The 14,067-nt window shown below is 44.8% G+C and overlaps 1 protein-coding gene and 1 long non-coding RNA gene across 4 annotated transcripts in view; one reads left to right on the forward strand and one right to left on the reverse strand.

Annotated features, from left to right (window-relative positions):
- The first annotated feature begins 211 nt into the window (after nucleotides 1–211).
- On the forward strand, nucleotides 212–5,204 carry LOC114891829. The gene is made up of 3 exons (XR_003792615.1): nucleotides 212–354; nucleotides 4,067–4,255; nucleotides 4,599–5,204. It is a non-coding gene; the product is annotated as an uncharacterized LOC114891829 (long non-coding RNA).
- Nucleotides 5,205–10,758: 5,554 nt separating this feature from the next.
- GLRA1 (glycine receptor alpha 1) overlaps nucleotides 10,759–14,067 on the reverse strand; it is an 82,371-nt gene continuing 79,062 nt past the window's right edge. For 2 of the 3 annotated variants that reach the window (XM_029216223.1, XM_029216224.1), the window contains one exon: nucleotides 10,759–11,197. In XM_029216223.1, coding sequence (XP_029072056.1) covers nucleotides 10,907–11,197 — 291 coding nt within the window. In that variant the 3' untranslated portion in view covers nucleotides 10,759–10,906. Of the gene's footprint in view, nucleotides 11,222–14,067 lie in introns of all 3 variants that reach the window. The other variant, XM_029216222.1, reaches the window with a different exon arrangement.

A 14,067-nucleotide genomic window follows, 5' to 3' on the forward strand; every position in this document is an offset into this window, starting at 1 on the left:
AGGTCATCTCTGTTTAATATTTCAGATCAACAAAATGTAATAGTACTAGGATCACAATCTCTTCATTGCAGATAGCTACATTGTACTAAGAATTGCCTTGGTTTGAGATTTGACAAAAGAAGAAACTCTAGAAGTAACTTTTTTCAGAATCACTGTAGAATAGTGAGCTGAATGTAGAACCATGACTCTACTGTACCTTTATTGTCCCCTTTCTAGTGCCTACCTACCACAAACTAAATGCATAATACTTGGCTTGAATTGATGATGTCCTAGAAGATGTGAATTTCTAGTGGGTATTAACTATATCTGCTGCTGAGATGAAGGGAAAGGCAAGTTCCCTGCAACAAAGTACAGGTAAATTTGAATTAGGCTGGAAGTATCAGTTAATGGAGAGAGGGGATTGAATGAACTGCTTTGCAAACCATGAGGGAATATCCTATTGGTCTGTCTTTGAGAACTGCCATACTCAATAGAGTCCTGACCCTTTATTCTACATTTAAGGTTGTCCTGATGCATTCCAAGTCTGTCTTTCCAAACATGCCTACCGTTCATTAGACTTTAGCCGAATGGATAGTCACTGTGCCTTATATTGTGCCTCTTGTTATTTACCTCCATATTTTTTTTACTCATGTTCCTTCTGCTGGAATACTCGTACCATCCGTCAAAATCTCACATGTTTTTTAATCTTGCTACTGCTCAAATGGCTCTTAAGCCGTGAAACATATCATGTTTTATTTTCTGCATGGTCCATGGTACCCTCCTTTGTCACATATTTCCTGCATTTCACATTAGTATTACAAAGTATTGGTAAGTACCAAGTATTTTGGTACTTCTTAGTAAGTACCAAGCTGCTTACTTATTAGTAAGTACCAAGTATTTTGGTACTTCTATTAGCCCCTCCTGTGATGTAGGAAAAGAAGGTCTGCTTTATTCTGATGCCCTGCTTTCATTGTACACTGTCTTGCCACAGTAGATTTAATAAAGAGCAGGTAGGTGGAGACAGGCAGGTGTAGGGAGGTTAAAAACACAAAGCTGATAGAAAACCTGCACAGAATATGTACATTCTAGCCCTGGCTATGACACTTTCTTTTGAAACCTCCTCCTTGAGCTTTCAGCTCAAACCTTGAAGGGTTAAGCTGCTTTCTCTAGGCTGAGACATTTTGAAAAATCATCCAAAGGCAAGTACTTAACAGTTGCCAGGAGACCCGCTGAACCTGACTTGTGGTCACTAAACAGGGTCCATTCAGAGCGCCACTTTGCTCACCAGCATCCAGAGCTGCACAGAAGGAGCGGCCCTGGTCCTCAGAGCAGTCGCCAAGACCTTTCTGGTGTCACTGCTGGTAGCTGATGGTTCTGATAGGCCAGACGCCAAACTTGATGCAGCTGAAGAGTCATGGATGAGGCCAAAAGGGACTTCGGCAATGTAGTAAGAAGCAGCCTACCCCCATGAACTGGTCTGGCTAGATTATACACATCAAGTTACCTAGGCGATTGTTAAGTCAGGAACAAAAGGACTTGGAGACAAGCAGTAGCTTATTAATATATATTTTTTGAGTGTGTGGGGGAGGGTTACGTCCACATATTTACCTATGATTTTATTTTCCCACTTAATTTCCAGAGCCTGGATAGGAGTCAAGAGCTGTTAGAAGGCCCTCCTTTATTGGGACATTGGTCAGGCTGCCACTTGTAATACTCTTGTTTCAGTGGTACCTCATATAAACAGTTGCTCCGTCTTTACCTCCACAGCTGCTTGGGGGAAGTGGTTACCTTGTGTTTAACACTTTCAAAGGTGGGTGAGACGACAGTTACATAAATCTAAAAAGTAAACTGCTGTGGAAAATAGTTTGTTTAGAGTCTGAGCTCAGATGTCCCATCCTGCAAGAGACCTGTCCTGAATTCTTTTCTCTGCCTCATCTGTTATCAGATCTTCTCTTGAATTAGTTATTCATATCCATATCACATCTCACTTCACTAAATATAAGTTCTGTAGTTAGGAATGGTGCTTATCTTTGGTTCCTGTGCCTTGTTTGTAGTAGGTTCTTAGTTGAGTGACTGTTTTAGAGGGATTCTAGACTTAGGAAAGACTTTCAGAAAAGTTCTAGTCCTTACCCAGGAGTCCAGCCAAATCCAAGCCATTCCAGGGCACAGTGACCTCTCATGCAAGACTACACACAAGGTGTTCTCATGGTCCTCCAAATGCCATTTATTCCCATTCTGCCCTGTTGTTTACTCATTTTGCTCTCTTCCACAATTCTTTAGCCAGAAAATGGCCCCATATCAATTCCAAATCCTTCATGTACCAAAAACTGGATTAGTAGGCTCTCAACCTTTTAAGGTGGGCTGATTTATATTCATTGTTCATTACCAAGTTCTGAGAAGAGGAAGGCCAAGGATTGTCTTCGTTGGTTCTTGATCTAGAAGATGTTTGATTTCCAGTCTAGTACAAGATAGTATGCCTTGGCACATAACAGATTACAGGAGGTTAAATTTATGTGTATTGGAATGTACCTAGGCAAAAAGAACCATGTGCTTTATCAGTTAGAAAATACATTTGAGTTAAACTAATGTCTTTTCAATATACTGCTTTTTAATGTAAACTAAACTAAATTATTTTAATGTAAACTACCACAACAATTACTTGATTTTATACTCAACAATTTGGGAAGATAAGAGCTTTTTACAGGCAGGTGACTAAGGTCACAGAGAGTGAAGTAATTTGTTGAAGTCAAAAACAGATGAGGTCAACACGTCATGCCTGTTCCAAAACTTGGCTTCCCATCATCTCTATAATGATGTGAATCTTTCGCAAGGCTGTGACTTGGGCTAGTAACGTAAGCTTTCTGAGCTGCAGTTTCCTGATCTATAAAAGGAGAAATAGGATTAGGGCCATTGTGAGAATTATATAATTTATAAGTTATATAATTTAAAGACACTGACATGCAGTAGGTGCTCAACAATATTATTGCGATATTCAAGGTTTGTTCATAATCTCTTAATGGTCTACGTATGAGTGACCACTATTCACAGAGCTTAATATGGTGCTTCTATTTAGCTGGTACTCATGGTATCCATGGGAAAAAGGGATGCAGGTGCTTGGTAAGTGGAATCGGTTCTAGAATTTAGGTCTCTCAGTGGGTGTTCAGGCTCTGAGGCAAGTGTGGTGTAATTCGTCAGTGAGAATCCTTGGGGCTAGTCATGCAGTGCCACTGAATCAGCTGCTCTGCAGGGCGGGTGGATTTAGCCCTTTGGGACCCAGCCTCAATTCTGAAAGAAAGATTTCTGGTGACCTCTTCTGGCAAACAGGAAGAAGTGATAAGGAGCTTCAGAGAGATTGAGATAATGGAAATGCTCTACGGGTTTACATCAAGGGGGTGGAGTTAGCATTCATTATGTCATTTTATCAAGACAGTGGGTCTGTGATGTGAACATTATCCCCAAATATATAAAGAAACTGAGGGCTGGAGAGGTGATGGTTTTGCTCAAGATCACTTGCCTACTTGCGTTTCAGCCTTCTAACTTGAAGCTCGTGGCTTTTCCACTGCACCAGGAAAATCACAAGTGGGTTTAGAGAGGAAAGCTGAGAGGAGAAAAGGGAGAGTGAGATCACCTTAGAGTCTGGGGATGTCTTTATGTTTTTTCTGCAACTACAAGGCAACTGGAGAAGTGGCCTTTAAAAAAACAACAAAAACTTTACAGCTGGGAAAACTCGTCAGGCTCAACTAATTCAGTACTTCTGTTTTACAGATAGGAAAACTGAGGGGAAAATAGGAAAGAATTTTACAGTGACTCTCTCTATTAACTACCCAGACTATACAACTACCATTTCACTGTATTTGTTTTATCACACATCTATCCATTCTAAAGGTCTTTTTAAATATCCCTGGGTTGAATCTTTCAGGGGCAAAGAAGGAAGTGGCTATATGGTGACGGGGAGCAGGGGTAGGAAACGGTTTCCTAATGGAAACATTATGGTTTCTATTTTATTATCTTATGCAAAATCTATTAATTTATTTTTAACTTTGGAACCCGAAAAAAGTTCAATCTGCAATATTCTCATTAATTTCAGGGCCAGATGAAGGGAGAGTGAAGATCATTTGTCATAATGTCACCCTATAAATATTTTGAAGAGATTCTATTGCTATAAACCATAAACACATCCCTGTTGGGAAAGACAGGAGCAGTGTTTTCTGATTATAAGGAGTGTTTGTTGGAGCTACAGGCGTGTGGAAGCAATTTCAGGAACATCGCTGTGAGGGTGAGGTTTGTTTGGGGGTGGGGGGCGATTGGAGAGGGCTGGCTCAACTCCAGCCATACTTGCTGTAATATTTTTTTCTCTTTCTTAGTATAACCTAGTTAGTGGTATGAATTTCGATGAACCTCCCCAGTGGTCTGGAGCAGTCCCATTTTTCTTCTGCCTGTAACTGCAACTAGAGTAATAGAGACAGAGGAAAATATTCCTAAGTCTTGCTGGAATTTTCTTGTTATGGTTAAATGGTGTGTGGGGGACAGGCTGGGAGGGGACTTGGAGTCATTGCAGTTATTTCCCCAGGGATATTTCAAAAGTTCTGCTCTGATGCGTTTCTCTTTGATCCTTCCAGAGTCTCTGGCAGAGAGAATTCAAACAACTGCCATAGGAAATGGGGTACAGTCTTCACAGGACATATATGCTAAAATACAGAGTGGAATGTTGTCCTGATGTTGGATGGGATTCTCAGGTGAGAAGCTAGTTTATCAGTACTGTGAAATAACTAGACTTTCACTGCCGGAAAATTAAGATTGTAATCTCCTTGAGGACCAAGACCCTCTTCTTTATTAATTTCTCCCTACCTGCCTTCTGGGCAGGCCTGGGATGGGGTTCCAAGCCTGACACTGAAATGCGGAAACAGTGAAACCTTTTACAGCACACAGTACGCTCTTTTCTTCAGCCCATCAAAGTATCCAGAATTTGGCTGTGATAAATCTCCTTCAACTCCCTCTTTTTACAGGGGGGGGGGGTGATTGGGCCAAGGAAGGTGGAGTAGCTTACCCATGTTTCCATGATGAGCCTGAGGTAGCGCCAGAACGAGGACCCACTTCCCATTGACCTCTGTCTACTTCAGGAGGCAGGTGTGTTTAAATAGAACACTGGGTTTTAAAGTTGCATAAGAAAACAGTTGAATCTGAAGAAAGGCAGGCCTAAAACAAGGCAATGCGGGGAATTGGGAAGCAGGGCAGTTGTGGGAATGGAAGACCCAATCTTGCTTGGAATCTGTATGTCGCCAGCGAATGTCTTTCATCCCCATTATTAGTTAGTTGGTTAATTAGCTGGTGTTGGTCTACAGCTGGTTAATGGCCTTACATAGAATATAATTTTCATCACTGGGCTCTCTGAAGGGTATATTTTTGGCTTGCCATTCTCTATAGTCTGACTTTTCAACCCAGTGTTCCAGTGGAAATTTTCCAGAGCATTGAAATTTCAAAATGCAAGAGGAAGAATAGAAATCACAGCCTTAAAACAAATGAGACAGGAGCTACTAGTCCATTCTAGTCCCCATCCCAGCATCCCATTCTCCACCCCCTCAGAAATACATCAGCATATCTGGCAGAGCTGGGTTTCACAAAACAAGATGCACAGCTTGATGAAACAGGGATGCTGATGGAGGCAGTGAGAGGAGGCAGCGGTGGGGTGGAGAGCCAAGAGGGAGAAGGAGTGGTCTGGACGCTAGCTGAAGAAGCCTTAATGATCCTAAAAATTATTGGGCAATAATTACTACCTTGGAACTCACTTTGCTGTTCCAAAGAATGATAAAGCACCTTAATTACTGCTTTAAATAACCACACAGCTCCATCAAAACAGCATGAAATAGCACCCACGTATGAGCAAACTTATCTACTGCCATTGCCGTTTACAGCCTGAGAAATCCTTAAGGAAACAACAGGATAATAACTTGGTAGAGTCATCATCTAGTCTGGACCCTCAAGATTCTAGGTTACTCAGGCCTGGGAGAGGTGCTGGCACGTTGCCCTTGTTCTCCTTGACATTCTGAGATCTTTAACTGGGACAGTCAGAAAGAAGTCATTGCTTTCATTCTCTTAACCATTGGGCTGGGGTGGGGAGGGCAGTGTTTAGGGATTTTTTTAAAAGTTCCTCATTACGACAGGAATTTCAACCTATCCACGGAGGTTCTTCCTATCCATTGGGATTTCAGGATACTCTGAGACCAAAGCCTTTGCAACATATGCTTTGCCTCACGGTGCTACAAGTAGTTAAGAGCAGCCCAGCTCAATCAAAACACAGCGTGTCTTTTACTCCTTCCTTGGTCAGGATAAGCTCCTGTTTCTGGCTTCCTAGAGCTGCAGGAAAATAGGAGGGTTCTTCATTTAAATTTCAGGAGTTGGTTTCTGAGAGAAGGGACTTAGTGGAAGAAAAAACAGCTAAATTATATTTTAGCTTTTCCCTGCTAGAGAATTTTTGGTCTGTTCCCTGTTTGGTCTGTTTCTCAGCAGACCTTCCCAGCCCCTCAGAGTGCAAACCTTTCGGTCAACCTGAGAACCATAGCTCACAGAGGAAACCTCATCTTGCCTGCCTCTTCAGAGTTAGGGTAGAGGGCAGCCTTGTGAATGTGCAGAAGGTGCTCGTTGAATAAATCTGATAGCTTCCAGAGTGGTATTCATCGTCCCTGGGCTGGGCTTCCAGCCACACTAGGGGATATCTGCACATCTCAGATCTCCACCCCAGTCCTAAAGCTGATGCAGATTGTACCTGCTGCTTGCCAGCTTCTTCTCCTAAGGAGGCACTTACTGCAGACATGATAACTCCCTTCAATTTTGGTGTGTTGCAATTAACTAAGGAATTTAATTTTCACAAGACTGTTATCAGCGATGGTACCAGCTTAGCTGGGGCACCAATCTACTCTGCAATCAATATCGAGCCTCACAAAACACCATCTCATCTCTTTTTAATGACGTTCATAAAAGCACATACTTTCAAAGAAAGGAACCATCTCCCATCGTATATATTTTCTCCCCAGTATGAAAAAAGTAGCCTATGAAAAATACTGGTGAACTTCTTAGAGGGGTACATTTCTTATTTATTGACAGCTTAGAAGAAGAAATAATTCGGATCAAGTGACCTTTTGTCTTTGTAGACAAACTAAAAATAGAGTTAAGTTCAAGGTATCTCTCTCACATATACACACACACATTTTTTGTTCTATTCATGCCTGTCCTTGGTCACTCCCTGTAGCGTTAGTCAAGAATGGACTCTTGGAATATTTGAAAGGACTAGAAGATGGCAGAGCTGAGCCATCTATTTTGGCTGCTCTTGAAAAATGAGACATGTTGTAAACTAATAGATAAGAAGTTATTGGTATTATTATCTGCTTAATCGCTTTCTCCTAAATTTGGCTCCTAGGAGTTTGGGAGGTGGGTGAAATCACCCATTCGTCTATGCCAGTATCCAGTTTTTCCTTCATGCAGAAATAAATACTGGTCTATATACATAAGGGTTTGAAAACCAGTAAACCACTCATTATACCTAAATTAGTTTTCTCTGTACTGTAGCCCTTGGCATCTGTAGTCCCAAGGCATGATGTCCTCTGTGCACAAACTGAAGAGGAAATTAAGGAAGTATTGCCCTTTTTGTTAAAGCCAACTGAAAAGATATTGGGCTTAAATTACCTAGTTTGATTTTCTGTAATGATGAAATCCAGGTAACTAGTTGCTAAATCCTTACTACATTACACATTAATGATAACGTGTTCTCCTTGAGCATATGCTCCATTCCTCATTCCTGATGGCATTTTTGGCATTATAATGATTGGTGTTCTTTCCCCACATTTGTTCACCTTTGATAAAGTGGAGCGAAAGGAAAAACAAATCTGCAAATTGTGCAAAGAAAGGCAACAAGAATTGTGTGTGTCCATATACGTGTGCATATGTATATTCATAGCCACCCGGAGAGTTCAGAAATCAAAGTGACCTTAAACTTTCTGTTGTGTGAACTTCCTATAGACCAGTTCAAGCACATAGAGCAGTCGGTGCCAGGAGGGAGGTGGAAATCACCTGTACCACTCTCCCCATTATGTATTTAGAGAAACCAGAGCTTAGTGGTTTACCCGAGGTCACCCAGCATATTAGTGGCAGGACTAAAATTCACATTCTTCTTTTCACTGCTATCATGCGTCCGCTCACATTTACTTTCTATGAGAGATGCTGTGTTTGGAATAGTCTGAGAGGAGATCCCCTCTGTGTCTCAGAGAGATGATTCTGTTGTCTGTTGGGTACTATCAGCTAGACCTGGCGGCACCCACTGGGCACAGAGGTTGACTATTGTGGCAGAAGTTCAAGGATCCAGCAGAGGTTGGGCAAATGGCCCAGTGATTTCTCTGTCTTGAGGAGATTCCAGACACCTCATACAAGGAGTACGGTGTGATTTTGCAGTTTGCATGGAGGAAAAATGTCTTAGAACAATTGGTACTGTCTTTAGTTCCTGATAGTGGCCTAGCGCATTTGTTGCCTGATTCACCTAGACTTCAGACATTCTGAATTTAGTCTAATAATGAGTAAAGTAGAGAGAATGGGTTCTTTAATTTTTTTAAATTAAAAAATGATTTGCCCCCTAAATTGAATAAAGTGCTAGTGAAAGGGGATGTTAGCCTTTCCAGAGACCCATGCACCACTTGAGAATTGAGGGTTTTTTCCCCTCTCCCTTAAATAAAGTGAATATAGTGCTCATGAAAGGTGCTAATAGCAGTGCAAAGGCTGATATTCTAGTCTTGAACTGGCAGTATTTGTTCAAGTCCCTCTATTTAACTTTTCCTCCTTCAGACACATGTTAGTGGTGGGGAAAAGGATGGTCTTACATGAGAGACTCCTACTCACTTGGCTCCCATTCCTCAATGCTTCTTAGAAAAAAGGATTCCGGGTTCCCTCCCACATCCTCCACGGCTAGAATACAGTTTAGTTTTCTGGTCTACACAGGCCAAGAGAAGGGAAGGCAATGATTGGTTAACCTTGGAACTTGCATGTAAACAGCTTTTTCATTAAAGCCACAAAGCCAAATCCTTTTTCGGCTGCATAGTGCATTTTCTTTACCTCAGTCACCTCTGGATCTTGTCTTAACCTGCTTCTTTGGGCTTCTGTGGGCATTAGTTATGGGCATAGGGAATGGGAGAAACTTCCCCTGGGGAAGGTGCTTTAGGGAGGAGTTTGGTTCCCAGTGTCTCATCTCTGTCCTGCCCTAAGTTGGGGATACTCTAAAGGCACAAGCGAACCCCAAGCCTCAGTACGACTGACTGTCAGCTGTGTCTCACCAGCTACCTACCACTTTGTTCCACTAAAGTGCAAAGAAAGAAATGTAACCCCAGTATTCTGGTTACGGGCCATAGCAGGGAGGATGCCACAAGCCATAGTGCAGTCGTTTCAGGTGCAGTGGTGTTGACAGAGGGTGGGCCAGAGGCTGTTGGACAGAGCGGCCCACCTTGAAGACCTCCCATCTGTGAACATCTGTGTCCTTGAGCGGGCTCCCCCACTCCCCGCAGTTCACTTCGCAGGCTCTCTCCTTTTTCCCCAGAACTATCCCACGATATCCCTAGCTATCTGGATAGTTCTGGCATTTCAGAGTTAGAAGGAGAGAGAAATGTTTGTCTAACGTTCTTAAATGTTAAAGCCAAACAAAGCACCAAAAAGGAAAACAAAAAAAAGACTTATAAAAATATAATGGGGTCTTCCCCCCCAAGCTTCCCACATTCTTTGTGGTATATGAAATGTCAGAATATAATGAACAGACTTTATAAACATTACTCTCTTTCCACCCGTATACACACATCTAAGTGGCAGCAGCCTCACTGCTACCCTTTCACCTCGCAAAACTTCACTCTGTAGAACCACGGTATAATGCATCTGTTTCATCCTATGGACCCCACCTTCCCAAACATACACCCACTTGCAATTCCAGAGACTCTCCCCAAAAATAGACATCTGAAAAAAGTGCATCTGTTTATACTCAGTCTATCTGCATATTATTTCTTGAGATTATTACCTTTTTTTTTTTAACCATAAAAAAGATTGCATATTAGCAATATGATGAGAAAAACCACAGCGGCCATTTCTGGGTGGTGGTGGAGGGTAAGTGGGGTGGGTGGTGAAGCACAGAAGCGTGAGGGCTCAGAGAGGGGCAGCTCAGAGGGAGGTCCTCAGCCTGGAGACGTGAGGATGGATTCTCAATCTTCGGGCCTCGGAAATGTTCCATCTCTTTAGTCACACCCTTCTCTTCTCTCCACTTTTCCCCATTTCCACTACCCATGCCTGGGCCGCACGACCCTCTTGAAGCAGAGGCAGAATGGCTTTTTGGCATGAGTCCGCCTGGGCGTTTGGAGGGGTGTGATGTGGGACACACACCAGAGCAAGCTTATTTGTGACTGTTTCCACTCTGGGAAAAATTGTCCATCACGTCTGTGACTTTAAAAATTTAAGCAGTTACTAGGCTGATAGGTTAAGAAATCTTTTGTTCTTGTGGTTTTGGATTAATATTAGGCATGAATATATATCCTATATTATATTGCTTCCCTTCTGCTCTGGGGCAGACTGCACGCTCCTTCCAAACAGGAAAACTGCACAGCCCACGGACTCAAATTTTTGAAAGCTGTTTTCTCCCACTCCCCCCGACCCACCCCGAACCCTCCCCTTCCTCCCTGGCCCCTCAGTTCCTGTATTAGAAAAGCCCCTCCCTCCCCGCTCCCACCAGCCACCCGAGGTTAAATAGATAGTGCCACATTCTAAGAGTCATGCATCGCCGCATTTGGAATTGCAGAGAAGGAGACGGTTGTGTGTGCGCCCCCTCCCTCCCGTCCCCTCCTTTTTGGCCCTCAGATTCCTGTGCTCTTCCCACTCTGCCCTCTCCCAGCCTCCCCCCATCCCAGACCCGTCACTGGTTGTGGACATCCTCCCTGCGGACGATCTTGTAGATGATCCAGTAGAACATGTTGAAGATGAGGAAGGCCATGGGGAAGCCTATGCGGGAGATTTTGTCAATCTTCTTGGCCCTCTGGATGAAGAGTTTTCGCATCTCCTCCGGGGACTTAGATGGCGCAGGAGGTGGGTTGGTGGTGGTGTTGTTGTTGGCGCCCTTGACCGAGATGCCGTCCTTGGCCTGAAGGCAGGCCGGGCCCATCCCATAGGCAGAGAAGTTGAAGCGGCCCTCTCCGGCCTCATCCTCCTGAAACAGATTCAACATGGGGCTCTACTTAAAATAAGACAGGGGCTGGGCACCCTCCCTGCAAGGCACTCCCCTGGGGGGCCAGGCCATGCGCATCTGGCTCTCCCTGCCTCCATTCCAGGCTCCTGAAGGCTCTTTGGCTGGCTGGGGAGTTATGCCTTATAGAGGGGTGCCACTCACATACCAAAACAGATGCAAACCAGGGGATAGGAGTGCAGCGTGGAGTCTGGAGACCTGTGTTCAGGTCTCTGCTCCATCATTTGCTGGCTGTGTGACCTTACGCAAGTCACTTCTTGGAAGACTTCCTTCCATGACTCTCAAAGAGTTTTTAAATTTCATTTTTTCCTTTAAGTGGGGATAAGATTCACTCCACTACTTCAAGGTGTTTTTCGACCATCAGAGGTTATAGATGAGCGGATACTCTGAACGCTGTTTTGTTAGAAATCCAGGGGACAGTTTGGAGAGATCCCCTGCTTTGCCTCTGTTGCCTCCTTGCCCTCTCCCACCCACTCCATTCCCCAGTTAACGTCTTCTGTGCGTAGGTTGGGGGAGGGAGTGAACGGCCCAGGAGGGAGCAAGGGCTGTGGGCCTCACCTCCACTCACAAGCCAGGGCACCACAGCTGCTTCTTACCTCCATGTTCCTGTATCCCTGGCAGGTGTGACCTCAGACATACCTCTGGATTTTTATCACGTTATCATTCAAGCCCTTCATCATTTGGCTCCAACTTACCTTTGCAGATTTCTCCCCTCCCCCACCCTATGCTCTGCACCCCTGCCTGTTGTGTTGCATGTTCCCCCCTCCCTGCCTCATGCTCACTACCCAAATGTCTGCTCCCTTGAGCCTCCTCGCTTTTTCTGTTCCTCATCTGGATCGTGGAGACACTCTTGTCTGCTCTCATCATGTCCGGCTCTGTGGTCCTTCCTTGTGAGCTCTGAGGCACGCTGAGAGTCTCAGCTGGGCTGCTGATTCAGTGTGTGGCTCTGGGGGGTTTATGGGCTCGCTCTGCCATCCTAGAGAGCGAGAGCTCTTCGGGTAGCCTCCCTGTCTTCTGCTTGTTCCTGTGAGGGGCAGGGCCAGCAGAGAGCAGGAAATGGAGCCCAGGGGCCCCAGTGCCTGTCCAGCTCTGCGCCTGCCACTCCATCCTGGGTCCCCATCTGGGCTTGTTGTGATGACGTCTAGCCTAGTTTCCCTCCTGCCTCCCATCTCCCCCCCCCCCCCCCCCCTCGACCCCCTCTGGGTTTTTTTGTGAGGCCTTCCCCCCTTTTCCCCCCCCCCCCCCCCCCCCCCCCCCCCCCCGCCCCCTCCAACCCATCTGGGTTGTTATGACATAAATCTTATTGGTCGTCTTTTGCTTAGAACTTTTTAATAGGCTGCCACTGACTTGAGGATAATTAAAACTTTTACATGGTGACAAGGCCTTAGATGACTTGGGCAGTCCTGTCTGCGTATCTCCGTCTGGCATTCTGTGCTCCAGCCACTCTGTGATATTTCCATCTCTTGGAAAGTGCTGCACTCCTCTTTCACTCTGGCCTCTGGGAAGGTGGGTCTCTCTGCTGGAGCGCTCTCCCAGCCCCACCCCTGCTTCCATCTCCTTCTCTTTCCCTGAACTAATTCCTACTCAGAGGCCTTCCCTGAGCCCAAGGATAGGCTAGGTGTCCCTGCTGTGTGCTCCATAAACTCCCTCTACACCCCTCCCTCTTTTTCCTTTTTTGTATTTTAAAGCCCTTATCACATTGTTTTCCTTGATTAATGTCTGTCTCTTCCATTAGACTGTAAACTCCATGAAGTCAGAGGCAAAGTCTGTCATGAATATATTTCCTGGGCAGAAGTTCAAAACTCTGCCAGTGTTTGTTGACTAAACGTTTACTTGTATATCCTCTCCAATCCCAGCTTCCCCACCTCCCAACCTTTTTTTAAAATTTAAATGCGGTTGTATTCCTAGCGCCAGGAGGATTTTTTTTTTTAATTGGAGCATAGTTGCTTTACAATGTTGTGTTAATGTCTGCTGTACAGCAAAGTGAAGCAGCTACACATATGCATATATCCCCTCTTTTTTGGATTTCCTTCCCATTCAGGTCACCACAGAGCATAGAGTAGAGTTCCCTGTACTGTACAGTGGGTTCTCATTAGCTATCTATTTTATGCACAGTAGTGTGTATATGTCAATCCCAATCTCCCAGTTCATCCCACTCCCAACCTTCCCCCCTTGGTATCCATACGTTTGCTAGCACCAGGAGGATTTGACACATATGATGAATGCTCAAGAAATCTTGTGCAAATGACTGAATCTGGTCCAACACCCGTGTTGCACAAGTGAGGGAAAGAAGATGGGCTCCAGTGCCTGGCAGATCGGTGCTCAACCAATACTTGTCTATAGGGAGGACAACTAGAGGGTTTGTGCCAGAGCCGAGGAGAGGAGTTGGGGGAGGCTGGCCAAGTCACTGGACCCTGTGCCTGGAAGTGGGCTGGCGCCGACTCTGTTGCTTATCAGTATAAATAGCTCCCCCCCACCCCCGCTGTGGTGGAGTGGGTGGGAGTGGGTGCTTGAAAATGTTTTCTCGCTGGGCTCCAGGTATGCAGGGGGTGGCCCAAGTTAACTCTCTGTATAGCTTTGGAAAGTTATTCTTTGTCTTTTTCATCTATTAAGCATGAGAGGGGATGGGATGGGGGTGTGGAGGCCTCATCTGGTGGGAAGATGATCAATTTCACATTGTATCCAGGAGAAAGGAAATTCCCTAGAAATGACTGGACCAAAGCCTGCTATTCCTGTTTGAGCCAGCAGATGGCAGGAAATGAATGCCCAACTGCACCTGGGGCTGCGTGGGGCTGGAGCAGGGGAAATCTGATAGTTACTCTAGAGCCCAGGGA

The sequence above is a fragment of the Monodon monoceros genome, unplaced genomic scaffold, assembly GCF_005190385.1.
Source record: "Monodon monoceros isolate NGI ecotype Baffin Bay Population unplaced genomic scaffold, NGI_Narwhal_1 Super_Scaffold_12, whole genome shotgun sequence".
Taxonomy (NCBI): domain Eukaryota; kingdom Metazoa; phylum Chordata; class Mammalia; order Artiodactyla; family Monodontidae; genus Monodon; species Monodon monoceros.